This window comes from Sapajus apella, unplaced genomic scaffold (assembly GCF_009761245.1).
Source record: "Sapajus apella isolate SASKATOON/1434 unplaced genomic scaffold, GSC_monkey_1.0 scaffold12, whole genome shotgun sequence".
NCBI lineage: Eukaryota > Metazoa > Chordata > Mammalia > Primates > Cebidae > Sapajus > Sapajus apella.
In genome coordinates this window covers 7,560,659-7,582,350 of record NW_022436952.1, presented here as the reverse complement: position 1 = coordinate 7,582,350, position 21,692 = coordinate 7,560,659, and the positions used below count along the sequence as shown (strand labels likewise).

The following is a 21,692-nucleotide window of genomic DNA, read 5'->3' as shown; positions in this document are numbered from 1 at the left end:
TTTTTTTTTTTTTTTTTTTTTCCTTGTGACGGAGTTTCGCTCTTGTTACCCAGGCTGGAGTGCAATGGCACGATCTCGGCTCACCACAACCTCCGCCTCCCGGGTTCAGGCAATTCTCCTGCCCCAGCCTCCTGAGTCACTGGGATTACAGGCACGTGCCACCATGCCCAGCTAATTTTTGTATTTTTAGTAGAGACGGGGTTTCACGATGTTGACCAGGATGGTCTCAATCTCTTGACCTCGTGATCCACCCGCCTCGGCCTCCCAAAGTGCTGGGATTACAGGCTTGAGCCACCGCGCCCGGCCAGAGAGGGCTTTCTCTGAGGATTTGGCATCAAGTTTGATTTTGTTTATTTTGTTTTTATCCCCTTAGGTGTGAGAGGGTCCAGCAGAAGAAAACATGGCTGCCAAAGTGTTTGAGTCCATTGGCAAGTTTGGCCTGGCCTTAGCTGTTGCAGGAGGCGTGGTGAACTCGGCCTTATATAATGGTGAGACATGGAGGGGCACTGAGTGACTGCGCTTTTCTGGGAGATTTCTGTTGGTCTGCATAAGGCGTGTGACACCCATGATGGTAGCTGCTGTCTGTGAATGTGTTTGTGGCCATGAAGGTTCACCTCCTGCCATTCCATACCATAGGACTGCATTGTTATCAAGCCCCTGACCTTGCAGTCATAGGTCCTCTCAGAGTCTTTATTCAAAAAGAGCCTCCCAGCCCACTTCCTTGTTGGATGTGTCCAGCGGCTCCTGTCAACGTGAAGCAATGCCCACCACCCAAATGCTGCTGCGTAGTGTCCGGATTTCCCTGGCTATCTGAAATGGAGATCTCATTTGTTCTCTTCTGCTTGCATGTGGAATAACAGCAAAGCTGTAGATCTGTTTGGATTGGGTGACCTTGTCCTGAGCAGGGGCTTTTGCTCTGCTGAATTTGGGTAGTTTCAGAGAAAATATCTTTGGGATACACTGCCCAGCTTTTAACAGTATAGGAGAGGGGTTAAGCTGGCTTGTCTTCTACTTCATTGTGGAAGCTTCCTCATTGGTCAAGCAATGGATTTGACCTGACTTTATCTCTAGGACTTCCTTAACTCTGACAATCTGCTGCTTTCACATCCCACAAAGCAGCAGTAGATTGACCCGTCTGGTGTGTGAGGAGCTTTACTTTCAGAGTGAAGATATTTGGACCAATGATAACGTTCTGAGAGGCAGCTGATTAGAAAAGCCTGCTTGGCTTATATGACACATCCTAGCAGTACTATGATCCTTTTGGCCACACCTGCAACGAGACAGTAATTGCTATCACTGAATTTCTCTCCGTACCAAGATATCTCTATAACCCCTTAAAACTTTAGAGAAACTGCTATTAGGAAGAAAGAGGGCCTTCTAAATGTAGAATTCCCATAATGAGGGTGCTGCTTCTGTGAGCACTACGTTAAATTGGAGCCCGATGGACATGCGGTAACTGGGAAGACCTCACTGAGTCTTAAAAGTTTTGGTAGATGATTCCTGGAAATATGTTTGTGGGTGTTCAGGGATAGAATGGTCATTCAGAAAATCAACAGCCAGTTCCCTCGAGGAGAAAGGATGCTAGGGAACAGATCCTATTACCAATTCTTGGGGAGATGTGGAACAGAAAGTGATTGTTAGTTTTGTAGCAATTTGAAGTGTCTAGAGGCCAGGAGATGGGGAAGACAGAAGAGTGGGGACTTCAGTGAACAGAAAGCACCAGGGCTCTTTCAAAGACATGATGCTTTTGTTTAAAGGATGCGAGGATTTTTCTGACGTGTCATTATCCTTTCCTCCTAGTGGATGCTGGGCACAGAGCTGTCATCTTTGACCGATTCCGTGGAGTACAGGACATTGTGGTAGGGGAAGGGACTCACTTTCTCATCCCATGGGTACAGAAACCAATTATCTTTGACTGTCGTTCTCGGCCACGTAATGTGCCAGTCATCACTGGTAGCAAAGGTGAGTCTTGCCTGTGGTTCAGGTAAAATAGGGAGTGTGGAAGAGGTGCTCTGCTCTTTTCTGTCCCAGGAGAATCTGTGGGATACCAGGATCCAAAAGGCTTTGGACTGCACATCATAGGAATGACTAGACTATTTGCCCTGGAGAGCTTGATATGGATTCTTAGAAGTATCCACTTAAGGCCAGGCACGGTGGCTCATGCCTGTAATCCTAGCACTTTGGGAGGCCGGGGATCGCCTGAGGTCAGGAGCTCGAGACCAGCCTGGCCAACATGGTGAAACCCCATCTCTCCTAAAAATACAAAAATTAGCTGGGCATGGTAGTGGGCGCCTGTAATCCCAGCTACTCAGGAGGCCTAGGCAGAATTGCTTGAACCCTGGGGGCGAAGGCTGCAGTGAGCTGAGATCATGCCACTTCACTCCAGCCTGAGTGAAAGAGCAAGACTCCATCTCAAAAAAAAAACAACCTCACTTAAGGTCCACATACAGCAGTACAAATTTAGAGAAATATACAAAGCATGTCTTAAGAGTTACATGGAGGCTGGCCGGGCACGGTGGCTCATACCTATAATCCCAGCACTTTGGTAGGTCAAGGCGGGTTGATTAATTGAGATCAGGAGTTCGAGACCAGCCTGGCCATCATGGTGAAACCCTGTCTCTGCTAAATATACAAAAATTAGCCAGGCGTGGTAGCTCACACCTGTAATCCCAGTTACTCAAGGTGGAAGCAGGAGAATTGCTTGAATCCAGGAGGCAGAGGTTGCAGTGAGCCAAGATCACACCACTGCACTCCAGCCTGGGTGACAGAGTGCGAGTCAAATAAATATATAAATAAGAGTGACATAGAGGCTGGGCGTGGTATCTCACACTTGATAATTCCAGCACTTTGGGAGGCTGAGGTGGGAGGATCACTTGAGCTCAGGAGTCGAGACCAGCCTGGGCAACATAATGAGACCCTGTCTCTATAAAAAATACAAAAACTAGGCCGGGTGCAGTGGCTCGCACCTGTAATCCCAGCACTTTGGGAGGCCAAGACAGGCAGATCATTTGAGGCCAGGAGTTTGAGATCAGCCTGGTCAATATGGTGAAACCCCCTATCTACTAAAAATACAAAAAGTTAGCCAGGCGTCATAGCATGTGTCTGTAATCCCAGCTGCTTCGGAGGCTGAGTCAGAGGTTACAGTGAGCCGAGATTGCACCACTGCACTGTAGCCTGGGTGACAAAGTAAGACCCTATCTCAAAAAAAAAAAACAACAAAAAATGCCAGGTATAGTGTCTTGTGCCTCTGCTCCCAGCTACTAGGGAGGCTGAGGTGGGAGAATCACTTGAGCCCAGGAGGTAGAGGTTGCAGTGAGCCTGGATCACACTACTGCTCTTCAGGCTGGGTAACAGAGCAAGACCGTCTCAAAAAAATTAAAAAAGAATTGTGTGGTCATCTAGGTCAGGTGCAGGCCTATAATCCCAGCACTTTGGGAGGCCAGGGCAAAAAGGTAGCTTGAGCCCAGAAGCTTGAGACCAGCCTGGGCAACATAGTGAGACCCAGCCGCTACAAAAATTAAAAAAAAAAAAAGCTGGGCACAGTGGCTCACACCTGTAATCCCAGCACTTTGGGAGGCTGAGGCAGGCGGATCATGAGGTCAGGAGTTTGAGACCAGCCTGGCCAACATGGTGAAACGCTGTCTCTATTAAAAATACAAAAATTAGCTGGACGTGTTGACGGGCGCCTAGAATCCCAACTACTTGGGAGGCTGAGGCAGGAGAATTGCTTAAACGCGGGAGGCAGAGGTTGCAGTTAGCCAAGAGCGCGCCTCTGCTCTCTAGCCTGGGCTACAGCAAGACCCTGTCTCAAAAAAAAAAAAAAAAAAAAGCCAGGCATAGTGGCATGCGTCTATAGTCCCAGCTACTCAGGAAGCTGCGATGGGAAAATTGCTTGAGCACAGGAGGTCAAGGCTGCAGTGAGCCAAGTTCACGCCACTGCACTCTAGCCTGGGTCATAGAGTGCCACCCTGTCTCAAAAATAAACAAACAGTTACATGATGAGTTAATTTTTAAGAAATCTGAATGTGTTTTGCTCCCTCAGCTGATCTCATCCCCTAACCCCCCTGCCAAGTAGCTACAGTTCCCCAGAATGACTACAGAAACTAATCTCTGGCTTTATGTTTGCCTTTGTCGCTGACCCGCCCTTCGCCTTGCCTTCTGTGGCCCGCAGTCCGGCAGTGCGGGGCTCGTGCTGTCATCTCAGGTGGAGGCCCACGCCCCCAGGAGCAGTCTCCCAGTGTCTGTAACACTCCCCTGCATTTCCAGTAGGATCCTGAGATGATTTGCCATCACTGTTCTCCCTCATCCTACCCATAGAGGTGCACAGGCAGAACAGAATCGCAGATGCGGTTCAGCAGTATTTCTTCACACACAGAAGAGGTTCTTGGTTAGTTGACTTTAACGCTCACCCTCAGTGCTGCTTTTCAGCAGATGTTGACTTACTGTGATGGTGCCAGGCTTGGTGCTGGGCTGGAGGGTGGTGGTGGTTCAAAGGTAGATGAGAAGGAGTTTTTGAGGAGCTCAGTCTACTAGGAAGAAAGACTTGTGAACAAGCAATTACAGTGGAGCGTGGGGAGAACCTGAGCCAAGGTCATCCAGGGTGTAAGGAAGCACAGGAGAGAGCAGCCAGCTCCCCCAGGCACTGGGCAGGCTCCTGGGAGGGACTGACATCTGAGCTGGGACTTGCAGAGTGAAAAGTGTGTCAGCCAGAGAAGAGGGGGAAGGAGAAATTCAGAAATCTGTACAGGGAGAAGCAGCAGCCTAAAGGGCTTGCCTACTACAAAACAGGAAATAAAAGGTGGGTGGGAGGTAATGAAGAAACAAAATTTAACTTAAAAGCCGCTTCTAAACTTCCCACCTCTTTGGGAGTTCTTTCTGTACTGTTTTGCAGTGGTTTTCAGGATACGCTATGTCCATATTTCTAAAACGATTGTTAGGAGCTTCTAGAGATCAGGGAGTTGGAGGTATGAATGTGTTTCCCACCTCTCCTGGTGCTCAGTTCAGGACTCTATCTCATGGGTGCTTGGTCCTTATTGTTGATGTCTATAAGCAAGCTGTGACAGTGCTTTAGCCCCGAGCAGGCCTGACTTGTCTAGGGGAAGGTACAGTTCTCTCCTTGAGTCCTTTAACCGGCCCAGGAATTGAGAGGCAAACCATCAATGGGTCTGTTAACCCTTTTATGTGTTGCACAGTTGACAGAGTGCTTTTTTATGTCTATTTCCTCTTTCAGTTTTCCCCAGCATTTCTGCAAGGCCCCGAAAGAAGATGAAATTGTCCCTATTCTCGTAGACAAGGAAATAAGCTCAGGTTGGCCAAGGCTTAGAGGGGCCACATCGTTAGTAAACAGCCCCAGATCTTTGGACTGCCAGTCTAACACCATTTCCACCAGACCCAAACTAACCTCTCCAAGGCCGACTCCTGACTTGGGCACAATCACCAAAACTTGGAAAGGCCTCACCCTGCAATTCTTAGCGTTGGCCTGTCTGTTGTTTTAAAATGTTCAGGGTTGTAAACATTGCATGGCGCCTATTAGACACATAATCTGAATTATGTATACCTGAGAGCATTCAGGGTATACCAAAAAGCTGGTATCACTGAAGCCTCTAAGAAGTTATCATCTGTTTGTGATGCTTTACTGGGCTCTCTGCCAAGGAAACCAGGCATACCTGCTCCTTGCCCTCTAGGATCTTATAATCAGCAAATTTGCTTATAAATTGTAGCAAATTTGCAGCCAGGCACAGTGGTGCGTGTCAGCTACTCAAGAGGCTGAGGCAGGAGAAATGTTTAAGCCCAGGAGCTTGAATCTAGCCTGGGCCACATAGTAAGACGTTCTCTCTAAAAATAAAAAATAAAAATCGCCAGGTATAATGGCTCACACCTGTAATTCTAGCATTCTGGGAGACCGAAGCAGGTGGATTACTTGAGCCCAAAAGTTTGAGACCAGCCTGGGAAACATGGCAAAACCGTGTCTCTACACAAACTACAAAGATTAGCTGGGCCTGGTGGCATGTGCCTGTGTACTCCCAGCTACTTGGAAGGTGTAGGTGGGAGAATCGATTGAGCCCAGGAGGTCAAGGTAGCTACAGTGAGCCGTGATCTCACCACTGCACATCAACCTGGGTAACACGTGACCCTGTCTCAAAATACATTAAATAAAAATTGTAGCTGGGCATGGTGGTGGCTCACACCTGTAATCCCAGCACTTTGGGAGGCAAAAGCAGGTGGATCACCTGAGGTCAGGAGTTCGAGACCAACCTAACATGATGACACTACATCTCTACTAAAAATACAAAATTAGCTGGGCATGGTGGTGGGCATCTGTAATCACAGCTACTCGGGAGGCTGAGGCAGGAGAATCAGTTGAACCTGGGAGGCAGAGGTTGCAAGTGAGCTGAGATCGTGCCATTGCACTCCTGCCTGGGCAACAAGAGCAAAACTCCATCTCAGAAAAAAAAAAATCTCACTTGTATTCCCACAGTGGTTTTTATTTTTACCTCCAGTGTTTGTCCCCTACCTTCAGATTTACAGAATGTCAACATCACACTGCGCATCCTCTTCCGGCCCGTTGCTAGCCAGCTGCCTCGCATCTTCACCAGCATCGGAGAGGACTATGATGAGCGCGTGCTGCCGTCCATCACGACCGAGATCCTCAAGTCAGTGGTGGTGAGTGAACGGGGCCCTCAGCCTCCAGCCCAGGGCACCACCCCACGAAGTTACCAGGTGGCAGGAAGCGCTTGGCAGTGAGTTGGTTGGGATGTGGCTGCTAGTTTCCTGGTTCCTTTTGTGCTTCCTCATTAACCTGACCTGCCTTCTGCTCCTCCCTTTGAAACCAGGCTCGCTTTGATGCTGGAGAACTAATCACCCAGAGAGAGCTGGTCTCCAGGCAGGTGAGCGACGACCTTACAGAGCGAGCAGCCACCTTTGGGCTCATCCTGGACGATGTGTCCTTGGTAAGATCCTTCGGGGGACTGAGGGGAAGGGGCAGCAGTTCTCGTATAGGTGCCTGGCTCCATTTCTGGGTAGATGCTATTAGGTCCCCCCTTCCCCTCTCCCAGATGTGAGACTTGAAAACACAGAAACATGTTGAGGTGAGGCAGGCTCCATGGGTTTCTCGGTCGAGGGTTCTTTTACCTTCCCCTGGCCACACACATCTTCCTTATGACCTCTGGTTGTATCCAGATAGTCCCTAACCACTAAACGTTTTACTGTCTCCAAACTGTGTTACCCAGAAAGTGATGCCTTGTTAACCCTGTTTGGCACAGGCAGAAACTGCCTAGTAGAGACCAGAGAACAGCTCCGGTCATCTTTCTCCCCAGCACAGACCTCCCAGCCTGGTCCCTGGGAATCTCCTAACACCTAAGGTCTGAAGCTCAGTGAATTAAGTTCTGGGAACCCCAATGAAAGGTGATAGAGGGTAAACGAAAGGTTTGATTCCCCCAGGCCTGGTAATGGGGGGCAAGGGACATCTCTGAGGCACAGTCTATCCCCTAGAGACACTATAGCTTGTGCGTTTATATGACATTGAATGTCATAACTCAGACAGCAAGCCATACAGGCAGGATAGCGTTTCAGGTTGAGGAGGGTGAGGGGAAGGGGTCGTGTTTCTAGATTCTCTGGGAAAAATCATTTGGAGTGATTTGTTCGGGCAGTGAAGTAAAGTGTTTCCTGTTCGGTTCTCCTGTGCATCGCTAGGGAAAGGCACCGCTTCCCCCAGCGTCTTTGCAGCTGTTTAAACAGCCACTCCACAACACCCTGTGCTAACCCTGGGGCACTGCTCCACCTTGCTCTGGCTGCTAGAAGTCCCAGGGCCTTGGGGCTCCCTCTGCTGGCAAGATGCCAGGCTGCAGCCGTTCTGCAGGCCCTCCCCACTTAACCTGAACACCTTGGCTGTGAGAAAACACTGAATAAAAACCTAAGGAAAAAGTTGGCATTTTACTAGACTTCAACCACATGCTCCATTCTGGGGAAATGTGGGCTGACCACAGGAAACCCTATCTCAGAGGTGTGAGAAGAAAATTAGGTTTCATGGGGAATTTGCTGCCCTCAGCTGGCCCCTTTAGAAATAAATTTTATTCCTTATTTATACATTGCATTTTTCATTTCTCAGGATCAGATTTTCTTACCCAAACTTTGAATAAGAGACTAGAAATGGATCAGGTGACAGACAGCAGCTGCAGTTAGAGTTAGGAGGTTAAAAATTCTGGAAGGTAGTAAGACCAGGATTTACTCTTTAGGAGAAGTTTTGGGGCTGCTTTTCAAAAAAGCAGAGGTTGGGAGAGTGGAGGAAATGAAACAACTAGAAGCTGATGGCAAAACCAAGCCTCTCCTTCTCCTTATTCTTTTTCATAAAAATTAGGGTGAATAAGTAAATTGCTCTAGGCTGGGCATTAGGAATTCTGGGGTCTGTTCCCATTGTTTGTGCTATCTTTAGAGACAGTCCCATCAGACCTGACGTGATTAGGAAAGGTCTAGGGATCATCAGACTTCTAAACCCTCGCCCCGACCAATGACTTTACCTGATTTCTCTTTCCTTTAAACCCTTTAACAGAACCACTCACACATTGGGAATACCACGATTTGCGTTCCACCGTCCCTCATCCTCTTCCTGTTCAGTGGTGGAGCTGCTATGGGAAGAAGTGGACTGGTTAACCCATAAGTAGGAGCATCAGGCTGTTGGATCCCTGGGAACCAGCTGCCTCCCTCACTCTGAGGAGCCCCATTTTCCATCTGGCCTTCCTTGGGCTTTGAACCAGGCATCAAAGGCCCTTGGAAGAGCACTAGTCAGTGGCGGGGGTCTTAGAACCCACAGCTCTCCTCTGGGGAGGTGGTTGTTGGAGTGGATACCTTCTGGTGCCTGTGGGCCCCATCAGAAGCCCCAGTTGCCATTTGCTATATGAGGTCGCTGTACTGCGAGTGACAGAGTAAGGTACAGGAGCAGTTTAAGCAGCCAGAGACTCTGGTGGGTGTAAACTCAATTTGGATACAGATACGGAGGTGGAAGAGCATTCTGGCCTCACGGGTGCCTCCAGCTGCTAGAGCCATTGCTGACCTCTTCATTGCAGCAGCCGTGGAGGCCTCCCAGCAGCGCTGTCTAAGCAATCACACTGCCTCATCTTGTGCTCACTCTCTCCCCTTAGACACATCTGACCTTCGGGAAGGAGTTCACAGAAGCGGTGGAAGCCAAACAGGTGGCTCAGCAGGAAGCAGAGAGGGCCAGATTTGTGGTGGAAAAGGTGAGCTTTCAACCAGATGGCAGGAGGCTCTCCTTCCCCGTTCTCCTGCACTCAGCTTCCCCATCTGCTGGGTGGCCTGGAAATTCATCATCTGTCATCCCTTCTTCCGGGATCATCGGAAGGGGCTTGAAGGGATTGTACTTTTGCAATTGGTTCCAGAGTCTTCAGGGGCTAGTCCAGGATATGTGGAGTTCTGTTCCTAAATCACTGAAAGGTAATTTTTCTTCCACTTCTCTGAGATCAAAAACACTCTTACAAATAAAAATGTTTCTCCTGGAGTATTTTCAGCTTCACTGAGAAGTCATTTTTAACTATAGTTACATAGTGAAAGCTGACAGCAAAAAAGATCAAACGTTGCACCAGATGTGCTTTCGTCACTAGATTTTTTTCTGGCGCTAAATCCATCCAGATGTGTCAAAGAATGTGATGGGACACAGCGTATTTGCTTAGCAGCCTGATCTCTCTGGTATTTGCAAACACATGTTTATTTCTTGTTGTCCGCCTCTTCCCACCACCAGTGTCCCTAATTCGGGGGGAGATGGGTTCAGCAAGAAATAAAAGGGGAAAAGAGGGATAGATTTAATTTTGGAGAATGAAAATACTGTGTGGGCAGGGACTTGTGTTGCTTTGTATCTCCCAAAATGTCAGAGATGTTAGTAAGTCTAGCACAGTGCTTGGTGACAGTAGATTTGCAGTAAATGTGTTGAGCAAACAGACGTGGGGCGCAGCCATTTCAAAATCATATGTAATTTCAGAGAGGCTCAATACTGTCTCCTCACACTCCTGAAGGTCCTGCATTGCAGAGAGCTATCTTCCTAGTGATATTGACGGGGTAAGCGTAGGAGATCTCACTCTGGATGCCTGGGTTCTGGTCAGGAGCCAGCCTAGCTCACAAGCAGCTCTAGGAAGTCACAAGTGCACGCTGCTCTTTCTTCACCATCCTGAAGTTGGTTGGTTGGTTGGTTTGAGACAGCGTCTGCCTCTGTGGCCCAGGCTGGAGGGCAATGGCATAATCATAGCTCACTTCAGCCTTGACCTCCTGGGCTCAAGTGATCCTCTTGCTTCTGCCTCTCAAAGTGCCGGGATTACAGGCATGAGCCACCACACCTGGCCCAGTCCTGGCTTTGATAAAGCCCTTTAGACTTGGGACTTGAGGGAAAGATGAGCCTTGAGAATTGATTCCACCTTTCTTTTTCTTCTGTTTTCCTTGTTCTTGGATCCTCCTGGCCCTTAGTAGGGTGGTTAAACTAGATTACAATTAATATTAATGAGGACTTTGAAATAAGACAAATATTCATGCAGGGCGTGGTGGCTCACACCTGTAATCCCAGCACTTTGGGAGGCCAAGGTGGGCAGATCACAAGGTCAAGAGATCAAGACCATCCTGGCCAACATGGTGAAACCCTGTCTATTAAAAATACAAAAATTAGCCGGGCATGGTGGTGCACGTGTGTAATCTCAGCTACTCCAGAAGCTGAGGCAGGAGAATGGCTTGAACCTAGGAGGTGGAGGGTTGCAGTGAGCCGAGATTGCGCCATTGTACTCCAGCCTGTCGCCCAGGCCGAGACTCTGTCTCAAAAGAAATAAATGAATAAATAAATAAATATTCAACCAGCCCACAGAAACGTAACCCTCCCCTCCTGTGTTGAGGAGTGAACATGAAAGAAGAGGGGAGGACTGGGTGGGCAGTGTGCTCCCCCCGCCCCCCATCAGGAAGAAGTAAACTCCCCTAGTTCCTTCAGGAGCCTGGGAAGGCGGCTTTCTGGTGAAGATCCTTTCTGGGTGGTAGCCTGATAGGCAGTTTCCTGAGGGTTGATCTTAGTCTCTCTCCATCTCCATTCTTTTAGGCTGAGCAGCAGAAAAAGGCGGCTATCATCTCTGCTGAGGGCGACTCCAAGGCAGCTGAGCTGATTGCCAACTCACTGGCCACCGCAGGGGACGGCCTGATCGAGCTGCGCAAGCTGGAAGCCGCGGAGGACATCGCGTACCAGCTGTCACGCTCTCGGAACATCACCTACCTGCCGGCGGGGCAGTCCGTGCTCCTCCAGCTGCCCCAGTGAGGGCCCACCCTACCTGCGCCTCCACGGGCCAACTGGGCCACAGCCCCAGTGATTCTTGACACCGCCTTCCTTCTGCCCCCACCCCAGAAATCACTGTGAAATTTCATGATTGGCTTAAAGTGAAGGAAATAAAGGTAAAATCACTTCAGATCTCTAATTAGTCTATCAAATGAAACACTTGCATTCTTCCCACGTCCATCTACTTTTTTATCCACCTCCCTACCAAAAATTGCCAAGTGCCTATGCAAACTGGCTTTAGGTCCCAATTCGGGGACTGCTGGAGCTCTGGCCTGGGCACCAGCATTTGACAGCACGCAGGTAGGGCAGTGTGTGATGGACTGGGGAGCACAGGTGTCCACCTGGGTCCACGGGTGGCCTCCATCCTGTCACTGATGCTGCAAGATTTGCGGATGAGGGCACGTGGCTGAACTGAGAAGGCAGGCCTCCGTCTTCCCAGCAGTTCCTGCGCAGATGCCGCTGAAGAGGTGCTGGGGAGGGGCAGAGAGGAAGCGATCTGTCTCTTACCATAAGGCTGATTCTCTTTAACTGTGCGACCAGCGGAAGCAGGTGTGTGTGAACTGGGCACAGATGGAAGAATCTGCCCCTCTTGAGGTGGGTGGGCCTGATTGTTGACCCCTAGGGTCCTATAACTTGGATGGACTTGGATAGTGAGAGAGGAGGGCTGGACCGAGATGTGAGTCCTGTCGAAGACTTCCTCTCTACCCCCCACCTTGGTCCCTCTCAAATACCCAGTGGAATTCCAACTTGAAGGATTGCATCCTGCTGGGGCTGAACATGCCTGCCAAAGACATGTCCGACCTGCATTCCTTGCTCCCCCATTCAGAGACTGCCCTTCTCAAGGGCTCTGTGCCTGTGCTGGGAAGGAAACAACCATGGGAAGGAAACAAATGTGTGTAAACTGCTGTCAATAAAGGACACCCAGACCTTCTGGCTCAGCCATGGGTTGGTTTTTTTGTTTGTGGGAGCCGTGGGATCAGAACAGAGCGTTCTAGCAGTTTTTGTGTGCACATGTTCACATTGCCAGCTGAGACAGAATCTCCACCAAGGCAGAAAATGCTTTGTTTTCAGAAAACACTTTGTGCTGTGTTCCAGATCCATCCCCAACCCGAAGGGAATGTCCGTGGTAGCAGGTGAGGTTTGTCATGGGGTGGGCTTGTAGGCAGCGAGGGTACGTGGAGGGCAGTGCACTGTTCTGTGTGTTTTGGTGCCGCTACTCGTGGAGAGTTACGGGCCTTCCCGCCAACTGCCAGCAGCACCTTCCGCCGATGCTAGGGAAGTAAGTGGTTGTAAATTACAGGTCCAGTAGAGTAGCCCTCAGTTAGATGGCTTGGGGTGCTCTTTGTGGTGGTGTTTTTTTGTTTTTTGTTTTTTTTATCCCCCGAGACAGGGTCCCACTTTGTTGCCCAGGCTGGAGTGCAGTGGTGTGAACATGGCTCACTGCAACCATGACCTCCTGGGCTCAAGTGATCCCCCTGCCCTAGTTCCCTAAGTATTTGGGACTACTGGCAGGTGCCACTATACCCGGCTAATTTTTGTATTTTTTATAGAGACCAGGTTTCACCATGTTTCCCAGGCTGGTTTCGAACTCCTGGGCTCAAGCGATCCACTTGCCTTGGCCTCCTCAAGTGCTGGGATTAGCGAGCCACCACACCCAGCCAGTGGGTTTATACTGCTTATTCTGCTTTGCTTTGACTGATAGGGAAATTGGAAATGCCTTGGCATTTGCGGGGAGCTGAGTTTGTGCATCTGGATGCTGAGGAGGGAAAGCCGACCTCAGGCTGAGAAATGAACGGTGCCAATCACCCACCCCAAATCCTTTCAGGAACAAAGTGGAAACAATGTGCAGTGAGCACACAGCACTGACTGTGCTTTAACCTCTGCTCTTCATTTATTCCCCGGGCTCACCACCTGGCCACAGAGAGGGGTCTTTCAGACTCTACAGGCTGGTCTCTGACCTGGATTCTGCACTTCCTCCCCCGGAGTGATCGGGCCACTACCTGTCAGCTGGGGAAGAGGGACACCCGATGCGAAGATTTGGGGTGGAGCCAGGGATTGAGTTCTCCCAATCCCTGCAGCCCGAACGCACGCCCCCGGGGCCTCCCAGCAGCCATCCCAGGAGCAGACGACAGTGTGTGATGGGCTCCTGACCCTCCGCTGAACCTCAGACCTCCCTCCCATGAGCCTCCCATTCAGCCCATCTCCCTGCCACCTCCCCAGCATCATTTATCTCAGGCCTTAAGATTCTCTCTTCCCACTTTTGCTCTTTTGCTGTAAGAATAGTGAGGCCTTCAAATGATGAGGTGCCTGGACTCAAAGCACATTAAAGACTTCAGAAAGAGCCTAATTCCTAAATAAGTTCCAGACCGGCTTCCACTCTGCGCCCTTCCTCCTTTTCCTGCCGTTTATTGCTTTGGACACCCTTTTAGGGGTGGGAGGGCAGGAGCCTCCTCTCTGTTCCCCAGGCCCTTTTTAAAAGAGGAGTTGTGTTTCCTGCATTTGGCAGGAGATTGGGTTTCATCCTCCAGGTGTCTGCAGGGGAGCCCTGAGCTGCAAAGCTGCCCTGCCCCGCTTCGGGGTTGCTGGTGCCTTCAGGTCAGCCCTTTCAGCTGCAGGCAGGCCAGGTTTCCTGCTGGCTTTGCCATTAGACTCCCTGCCAGGGATGGCAAAGGCATATCCCAGTGGCAGCCCCGGAGCCTCATTTTGCCTTGACTTCCGCCAAGTAATTCTTTTTACAAATGTTCAAGGGCTGTTAACCAGCTTCTTAGCCCCTGATGGCCTCTGGGTTTCTCCAGAAGCTGCCACAATGGGCCTTTATCAGCTCAGGATTCTTGGGGCTGTGGATCAAAAAGCCACGTCCTGTCCTGGCCAGGGAAGGGAGAGCAGGAAGTGTCTTCCTCCCTATCCTTTGGTTGGGCTAAATAGTTCCTTTGTTCAGGCTGTGAAGGGCGAAGAAGGCACTGCACCCTGGGCAGGGAAAGGAGAGAAAAACCCTCACAGGGTTGTCGTTTTCCTGGCTTCTGCTAGTTTTACACAACCTCCGCCAGTGTGGACTGGTGGGGAGGGGTAGCATCGTGTTCATCTCAATGGGCTTATTTGAAATAAACGGGAAGACAGTGGAATATTAGTAAAATCCTGCCTTAGCAAATAATCTTCCAGTCACATTCCAGCAATCAGCTCTGGAGTGTGCAGTTAGGACCTCCCGTTGACCTCTGCAATCCACCAATAATTGTGCCAAAGCAGCCTACCCAGATTGAAAATAACCTGGGTGAGAAGGCTGCCAGAAGCTGCACTGATTTGTCTGTCTCTCCTGGATCTTCCATTCATTCTGTACAGTGACCCAAACTTCATTTGTCTTTTTCTTTCTCTTTCTTTCCTTTTTTTTTTTTTTTTTTTTTGACAGAGTTTCACTCTGTCACCAAGGCTGGAATGCAGTGGTGCAATCTCAGCTCACTGTGGCCTCCGCCTCCCAGGTTGAAGTGATCCTCCTGCCTCAGCCTCCAAGCAGCTGGGATTAGAGGTGTGCACCAACACACCCAGCTAATTTTTGTATTTTTAGTAGTGACAGGGTTTCACCATGCTGGCCAAGCTGGTCTTGAACTCCTGACCTCAAGCAATCTACCTGCGTCAGCCTCCCAAAGTGCTGGGATTACAGGCATGAGCCGACCCACCTGGCCCAAACTTCATTTTTCTAAAGCAGATCTCATCCCCTCCACACTGAAGAACCTTCAGTCTAGTGCAGTGTCTTGTCCTGACATTCAAGGTTCTCCGTGGACTGGCTACCCCTTTCTAGCCTAACAGTATTTTACTGCTTACCTCACAAACCTACCTAGTGGTTCTCACAGGGTGGGGAGTGCTGTTTGAAAATGCAAGTGGGCTGGGCATAGTGGCTCATGCCTGTAATTTCAGCACTTTGGGAGGCCAAGGCAGATGGATCACCTGAGGTCAGGAGTTCAAGACCAGCCTGGGCAACATGGCAAAACCCGTCTCTCCTAAAAATACAAAATATTAGCTGGGCATGGCAGCGGGTGCCTGTAATCCCAGCTACTCAGGAGGCTGAGGCAGGAGAATCACTTGAACCTAGGAGGCGGAGTTTGCAGTGAGCCGAGATTGCACCACCGCACTCCAGCCTGGCCACAGAGTGAGACTTGGTCTCAAAAAAAAAAAAAAGAAAAGAAAACATGGAGTTGTTCCTTTGACTACATACATCTGAATCTACAAGAAAGGTGATATTGTAGACATCAAGGGAGTGGGTGCTGTTCAAAAAGAAATTCCCCACAAACGTTTCCATGACAAAACTCAAAGAGTCTGCAATGTTACCCAGCAAGCTGTTGGCATGTTGGAAACAAGGGCAGGACTCTTGCCAAAAGAATTCATGTATTTACTGAGCACATTAAGCACTCTAAGAGCTGGAATCGCTTCCGAAGCACGTGAAAGTAATGATCAGAAAGAGAAAGACACCAAAGAGAAAAGAATCTGGGTTTAACTGAAGCGCCAGCCTGCTCTGCCCAGAGAAGCACGCTTTGTGAAAACCAATGGAAAGATGCCTGAGCTGCTGGACCTGTTCCCTATGAAATCATGGCACAATAGGTGCAAAATAAATAAATAAACGACTTCTGGACAGTTAACAAGAAAAAAAAAAAAAAAAACAGCTGGAAGTTGACACTCTGAGTTCTCCTCTCATGTCATAGGTCAAGTTACCTCTAGCTGCTCCAAGTCAGGGTTTTCTGGGTCGAACTGGCTAACCCAACCACCAAGGCCACCTCCCTCCCCAAGACCAATTCTTCAGAATAATATCTATCTGGCTTCCCACGGCGTCCACGTGCGGACTCTCCCGTTCCTGTCGCCCACGCACAGCCCACTCTCTCCTGCTTCTGTCTGGAACACCAGGCTTCTCTCTCTTCTCTCCTCTAGTTCCTGTCCTGGTCCCTGTGAAGCACACCTTAAAATCCCCCTGCTCCAGGAATTCACCTCTGGCTGACCTCTCCCAAGCTTTCCTTGTATATAAAATCTCCCTTATTAAGAGAGGCATTGGCTCTGGAGTTCTGGCAATAACAAGATAGAGAATTTAACAAAAAAGGACCGATGAGGCCGACCCCGGCCAGTAGGGACTAAGGTGCCTCGGTAAGGCCCAGATGCACAGAGTTGAGAGAATGGGTGGAAATGTACTAGGGAGACCAGTTTATAGCAAGGGGCATGGGAAGGAGGGGTGGCTGTCCAGCACCCTCTAATCAAGCCACTTCAGAAGAGAAAAGAAAGCTGAAAGGGTAAGGCTAGTTTTAGGGAACTTAAAGCTGTTGCCATCCTTGAAGGCTGGGACATCCCACTTGGATGAGCCAGGAAAGCTATGATCAATGAAAGGCTTTGACCATCTAAGTTTGGCTGAAAGAGCTGGGAACACTTCACTCAGGAGCTGGCAAGCTATAACCTGCCGGACAAATACAGCTTTTTACTTGTTTCTGCATAGCTCATGAGCGAAGACTGATTTTTACACCTCTTTTCCTTTTTCTACACTTTTTTTTTTTTTTTTGAGATGGAATCTTGCTCTGTCACCCAGGCTGGAGTGTGGTGGCGCGCTCTCGGCTCACTACAACCCCCTGGGTTCAAGCCATTCTCCGGCCTCAGCCTCCCGAGGAGCTGTGACTAAAGGTGCATGCCACAACGCCTGGCTAATTTTTTAAGACGGGGTTTCACCATGTTAGCCAGGATGCTTTCTATCTCCTGACCTCGCGATCTGCCCACCTCAGCCTCCCAAAGTACTGGGATTACAGGCGTGAGCCACCACACCCAGCCTGAATTTTTACACTTTTAAGTGCTTAGAATAAAGTCAAAAGAAAAACATTTTGTGACACATGAAGGCCAGCCATGGTCACTCACGCCTGTAATCCCAACACTTTGGGAAGCTGAGATGGGAGGACTGCTTGAGGCCAAGAGTCTGAGACCAGCCTGGGAGACCCCTCTCTCTCTCTTAAAAAAGAAAAAAAAAAGATAAAAAATTAGCTAGGCGTAGGAGAGTGTGTGCCTGTAGTCCAAGCTACTCAGGTGGCTGAGGCAGGAGGATCACTTGAATCTAGGAGTTTAAGGTTTTAGTGAGCTATGATCGAGACACTATACTCCAATCTGGGTGACAGAGGAGACCCTGTCTCTAAAAATATAATAGGGGTCAGGCTCAGGCCTGCAATTCTAGCACTTTGGGAGGCAGAGGCAGATGAATCATTTGAGTCCAGGAGTTCAAGACCAGCCTGGACATGGCGAAGCCTTGTCTCATTTAAAAAATAAATTTAAAAAAATGAATGTTGTACAACATAAGAAAATGTGAAATTCAAACTTCAGTCCATAAGTAAAATTTTTTTGGAACTTAGCTATGCGCCTCTACATGACAACCGCAGAGCTGAATAGTTGCAACAGAAACCATACGGCTCATACAGCCTAAAATGTTTGCTATCTGTCCCTTAACAGAAGAAATTTGCTGACCCCCTGGCCGGGCATGGTGGCTATGTCTGTAATCTCAGCACTTTGAGAGGCCGAGGCAGATGGATCATTTGAAGTTAGGAGTTTGAGACCAGCGTGGCCAACATGGTGAGACTCTGTCTCTACTAAAAATAAAATAAAAAATTTAGCTGGGCACGGTGGCAGGTGCCTGTAATCCCAGCTACTTAGGAGGCTGACGCAGGAAGCAGAGGTTCAGTGAGCCAAGATCACGCCACTGCTCTACAGTCTGGGCGACAGAGCGAGACTGTCTCAAAAAAAAAAAAAAAAAAAAAAAAGAAGAAGAAGCTTGCTGACCCCTAACTTAGGGGATTTGATAGCCTTGGAGAAGAAAGGAAAGAACCCCGGAATTTGGAGTCTCAGGCACCTGGAGGGGCTCCGGGCTTTAAGTAAGATACCAATGTAATTGTCACCAGTCTTTGATTGTGTCCAAGGCCATGGTGATCTAACAAGCAAAGTCACACTGGTGCCCTGGTACACAGATTTATAACACCTGCTGTTCTCCGTGGCTTACACGTTTCTGAAATGGCAGTAGATGAGAATGCAATGCCGCTTCCCTCTTCCGTGACCTACCTTTCCCCTGCCCAAGGTTCTCTTCGGCACTTACTTCCTTTAGGACACCTCTCCTGTCTAACTCCACCCCCATCAAAATCACAAGAGCACAGAGCTGAAGAGGAGGCTGTCAGCAACTCAGGACACCCCTTCCTTTGGGCAAGGAGGGTGAGGAGGTTTGCACGATGTCCCACAGGGTATGAGTGGCAAAGCCAGAGGTGGGATGTAGGTCCCCAAACTCTCCGTCCAGCCCTGTCCCTATCCCGTCTCTCAGCTTCAAATGCTCCAATATTTGGGGCACCTTGGCATGTAAATCCTTCCTTTGCACCCACAGATGGGTGCCTGCATGCGTCCTCTCTATTCCCTTCACACACACACTTTCATCCCCAGCTAGACTGGAAGAGTGGAGAGACGGAAACCATGTCTTCTCTTCTGGAAGTCCCTTCATGCCAGCAAACTATAGCAGTGCTTGCTGACACTATGAAACTGCTGGGGCTGGAATTCCCAGGTTTCTCACTCTAGGAGGCAACACAGTTTAGTGGAAATAGTGCAAGTTTTAGAACTAGAAAGATGTGGGTTTGGGCCAGGTGTGATGGCTCATGCCTGCAATCCCAACACTTTGGGAGGCCAAAGCAGGAGGGTCATTTGAGGCCACAAATTTGAGACCAGCCCCATCTCTACAAAAAATAGGAAAAAATAAAAATAACGCCAGGTGTGGTTATGCACACCTGTAGTCCCAGCTACTTGGAAGACTGAGCAGGGAGGATTGCTTGAGCCCAGGGGTTCAAGTCTTCAGTGAGCTACGATTGCAACACTGCACTCCAGCCTGGACAATAGCATGAAATTCTGCCAAAAAAAAAAAAAAAAAAAAGCCGGGCTTGACGGCGCATGCCTGTCATCTCAGCACTTCAGGAAGGTGAGGTGGGTGGATCACTTGAGCCCACGAGTTCAAGACCAGCCTGGGCAACATAGTGTGACCCTGTCTCTACAAAAAATTTTTAAAATAGCCAGGCATGGCAGCACATGCCTGTGGTTCCAGTTACTCAGGAGGCTGAGGTGGGAGAATCACTTGAGCCTGGGAGGTTGAGGCTGCAGTGAGCTGTGATTGCACCACTGCACCCCAGCCTGGGCAACAGAGAGAGACCCTGTGTAAAAAAAAAAAAAAAAAAAAAAAAAAAAAACCTGGGTTTGTATTCTGACTCTGCCACTGAATAGCTTGGGAAACCTTGGGTCAGTTACTTAAATACCTCAAACTGCCTTATTTTTTTCCTCAAGAAACTAAAGATATTCACTATGATGTGAATATTCACATCATAGTGTTTTTGAAGAGTACATGAGGTGATTGATGTCAAATGCTTTCAGCCAAAGGCACAATGCGTTTATCAGTTTTACATGAGGGCTTTAGGCACTGCTGTTGTTAGAAGGAAGGGTTCTGCCAGGCACAGTGGCTCACGCCTGTAATCCCAGCACTTTGGGAGGCTGAGGTGGGTCAATCACCTGAGGTCGGAAGTTCGAGACCAGCCTGACCAATATGGTGAAACCCCGTCTCTGCTAAAAATACAAAAGTTAGCTGGGCATGCATGGTGGCATGTGCTTGTAGTCCCAGCTACAGGCTGAGGCAGGAAAATCGCTTGAACCTGCAAGGTGGACGTTGCAGTGAGCCAAGATTGCACCACTGCAATCCAGCCTGGCCGACAGAGCAAGACTCCGTCTCAAAAAAAAAAAAAAAAGAACCAAAGGGTTCCTTTTGTGCTCATGCACGTAATCTCAGCTGTGGTTTATGCATGTAATCCCAGGTGCTGCGGCTCATGCATGTAATCCCAGCACTTTGGGAGGCCAAGGCAGGTAGATCACTTGAGGTCAGGAGTTCAAGACCAACCTGGCCAACATGGTGAAACCCTGTCTCTAAAAAATAAATACATAAAATAAATTTTAACAGAAGGAAGGGCTCCATGGCTATGGAAGTTTGAAATCCGCTCTCCTAGAAGCTTTCCTAAAAAATTCCTTTCATCTCTGAAGTCTCAGTCTGAGCCAGGCAAGGCTGTGGCCCCTCTTCTCCACCAGATGGCAGCAACCTGCCTACAACTCCCGTGCTAGGCTGTGTTGACCAGCACAAGATGTTCAGAAAAATATCCTGGGGAAAAACTAGGAGGATATTTGCACCAGTACTGAAGACAAGTAAACAGGTCAAAGTGACCCTCTGCAGACGACTTCCTGATACAGAACCCCCTGGGCATCTGTGGCTGTAAATATACCAACTGTCCTGCCCCAGCCACCAACCAAACTGGTGCTACCTATCTCTCCACCAGGTGGGAGACCCACCACCCCGTTCTGCTTTAACGCCTTCTTAAACCAAGAAGGCACTCAGGGCACTGGATACACAGCCTTTAGCAGCCTAACGTCAGTTTGGGCAGCTTACCCAGTTGTTAATTAATTAAATATGACACAGAGCAGGGCCGGGGCAATGGCTCACACCTGTAAACCCAGCACGTTGGGAGGCCGAGGCAGGTGGATCATTTGAGGTCTAGATTTCGAGAACAGCCTGGCCAACGTGGTGTCTCTCCTAAACCTGTCTCTCCTAAAAATACAAAAACCCTGTCTCTCCTAAAAATACAAAAATTAGCCAGGTGTGGTGGCGGACGCCTGTAATCCCAGCTATTTGGGAGTCTGAGGCAGGAGAATCGCTTGAACCCAGGTGGCGGAGGTTGTGGTGAGCCGAGATTGTGCCACTGCGCTCCAGTCTGGGTGACAAAGCAAGAGTCTGTCTCAAAAAAAAAAACCGACACAGAGGAGACATCAGATTCTCTTTATTCTCTTTCAGAGGTTCCAGAAGTTTCTTTCTAACTTCCCCAAAATACTCATGAGATGGGAAACAACATTAAATCTGATAGGCTGAGTGCTTAGGGAGGCTTGACCTTCTATCTTGTGGGTGCTTTTATCAAACAACAGACCTGAAATAGGACAAGTGCTATGTACACAGTTGTGTACATTCACTCATCCAACAGAGATTATTGAATACCTACTGTGTGCAGTCCTGGGCTACATGCTTCAGGAGATTCAAAGGTGAATTTGATTTAGGTCATTGTTTAAAGAGATTAATATAACTTAGTCCAAATGGTAGGTGATTGGGGTCATGGGTATTGAAGTGCTGTATGTTGAGTTTTTGTTTCTTCTTTTTCTTCCTCCAGATTTCTGTTCCTTATTGTTTAAATTCTGGCTTAGGCCAAAACTCAAATGGCGAGGCTGTGAAATGGGGAAGAAACAGGGAAAGGAAGTGGTTGGAAGGAAACCAGAGAAGGCTCAAACATTTGCCACAGGACTCCATGAAGTTGGTGGAGGA

General features: G+C 48.9%; 1 protein-coding gene across 2 annotated transcripts in view; it reads left to right on the top strand.

The window, feature by feature from the left end:
* Nucleotides 1–12,249, top strand: part of PHB (prohibitin) — a 13,959-nt gene extending 1,710 nt beyond the window's left edge. For both annotated transcript variants that reach the window (XM_032279935.1, XM_032279936.1), the window contains exons 2-7: nucleotides 374–488; nucleotides 1,801–1,962; nucleotides 6,521–6,663; nucleotides 6,834–6,950; nucleotides 9,138–9,233; nucleotides 11,081–12,249. In XM_032279935.1, coding sequence (XP_032135826.1) covers nucleotides 401–488; nucleotides 1,801–1,962; nucleotides 6,521–6,663; nucleotides 6,834–6,950; nucleotides 9,138–9,233; nucleotides 11,081–11,293 — 819 coding nt within the window. In that variant the 5' untranslated portion in view covers nucleotides 374–400 and the 3' untranslated portion in view covers nucleotides 11,294–12,249. The remainder of the gene's footprint in view (nucleotides 1–373; nucleotides 489–1,800; nucleotides 1,963–6,520; nucleotides 6,664–6,833; nucleotides 6,951–9,137; nucleotides 9,234–11,080) is intronic.
* Nucleotides 12,250–21,692: the final 9,443 nt, after the last annotated feature.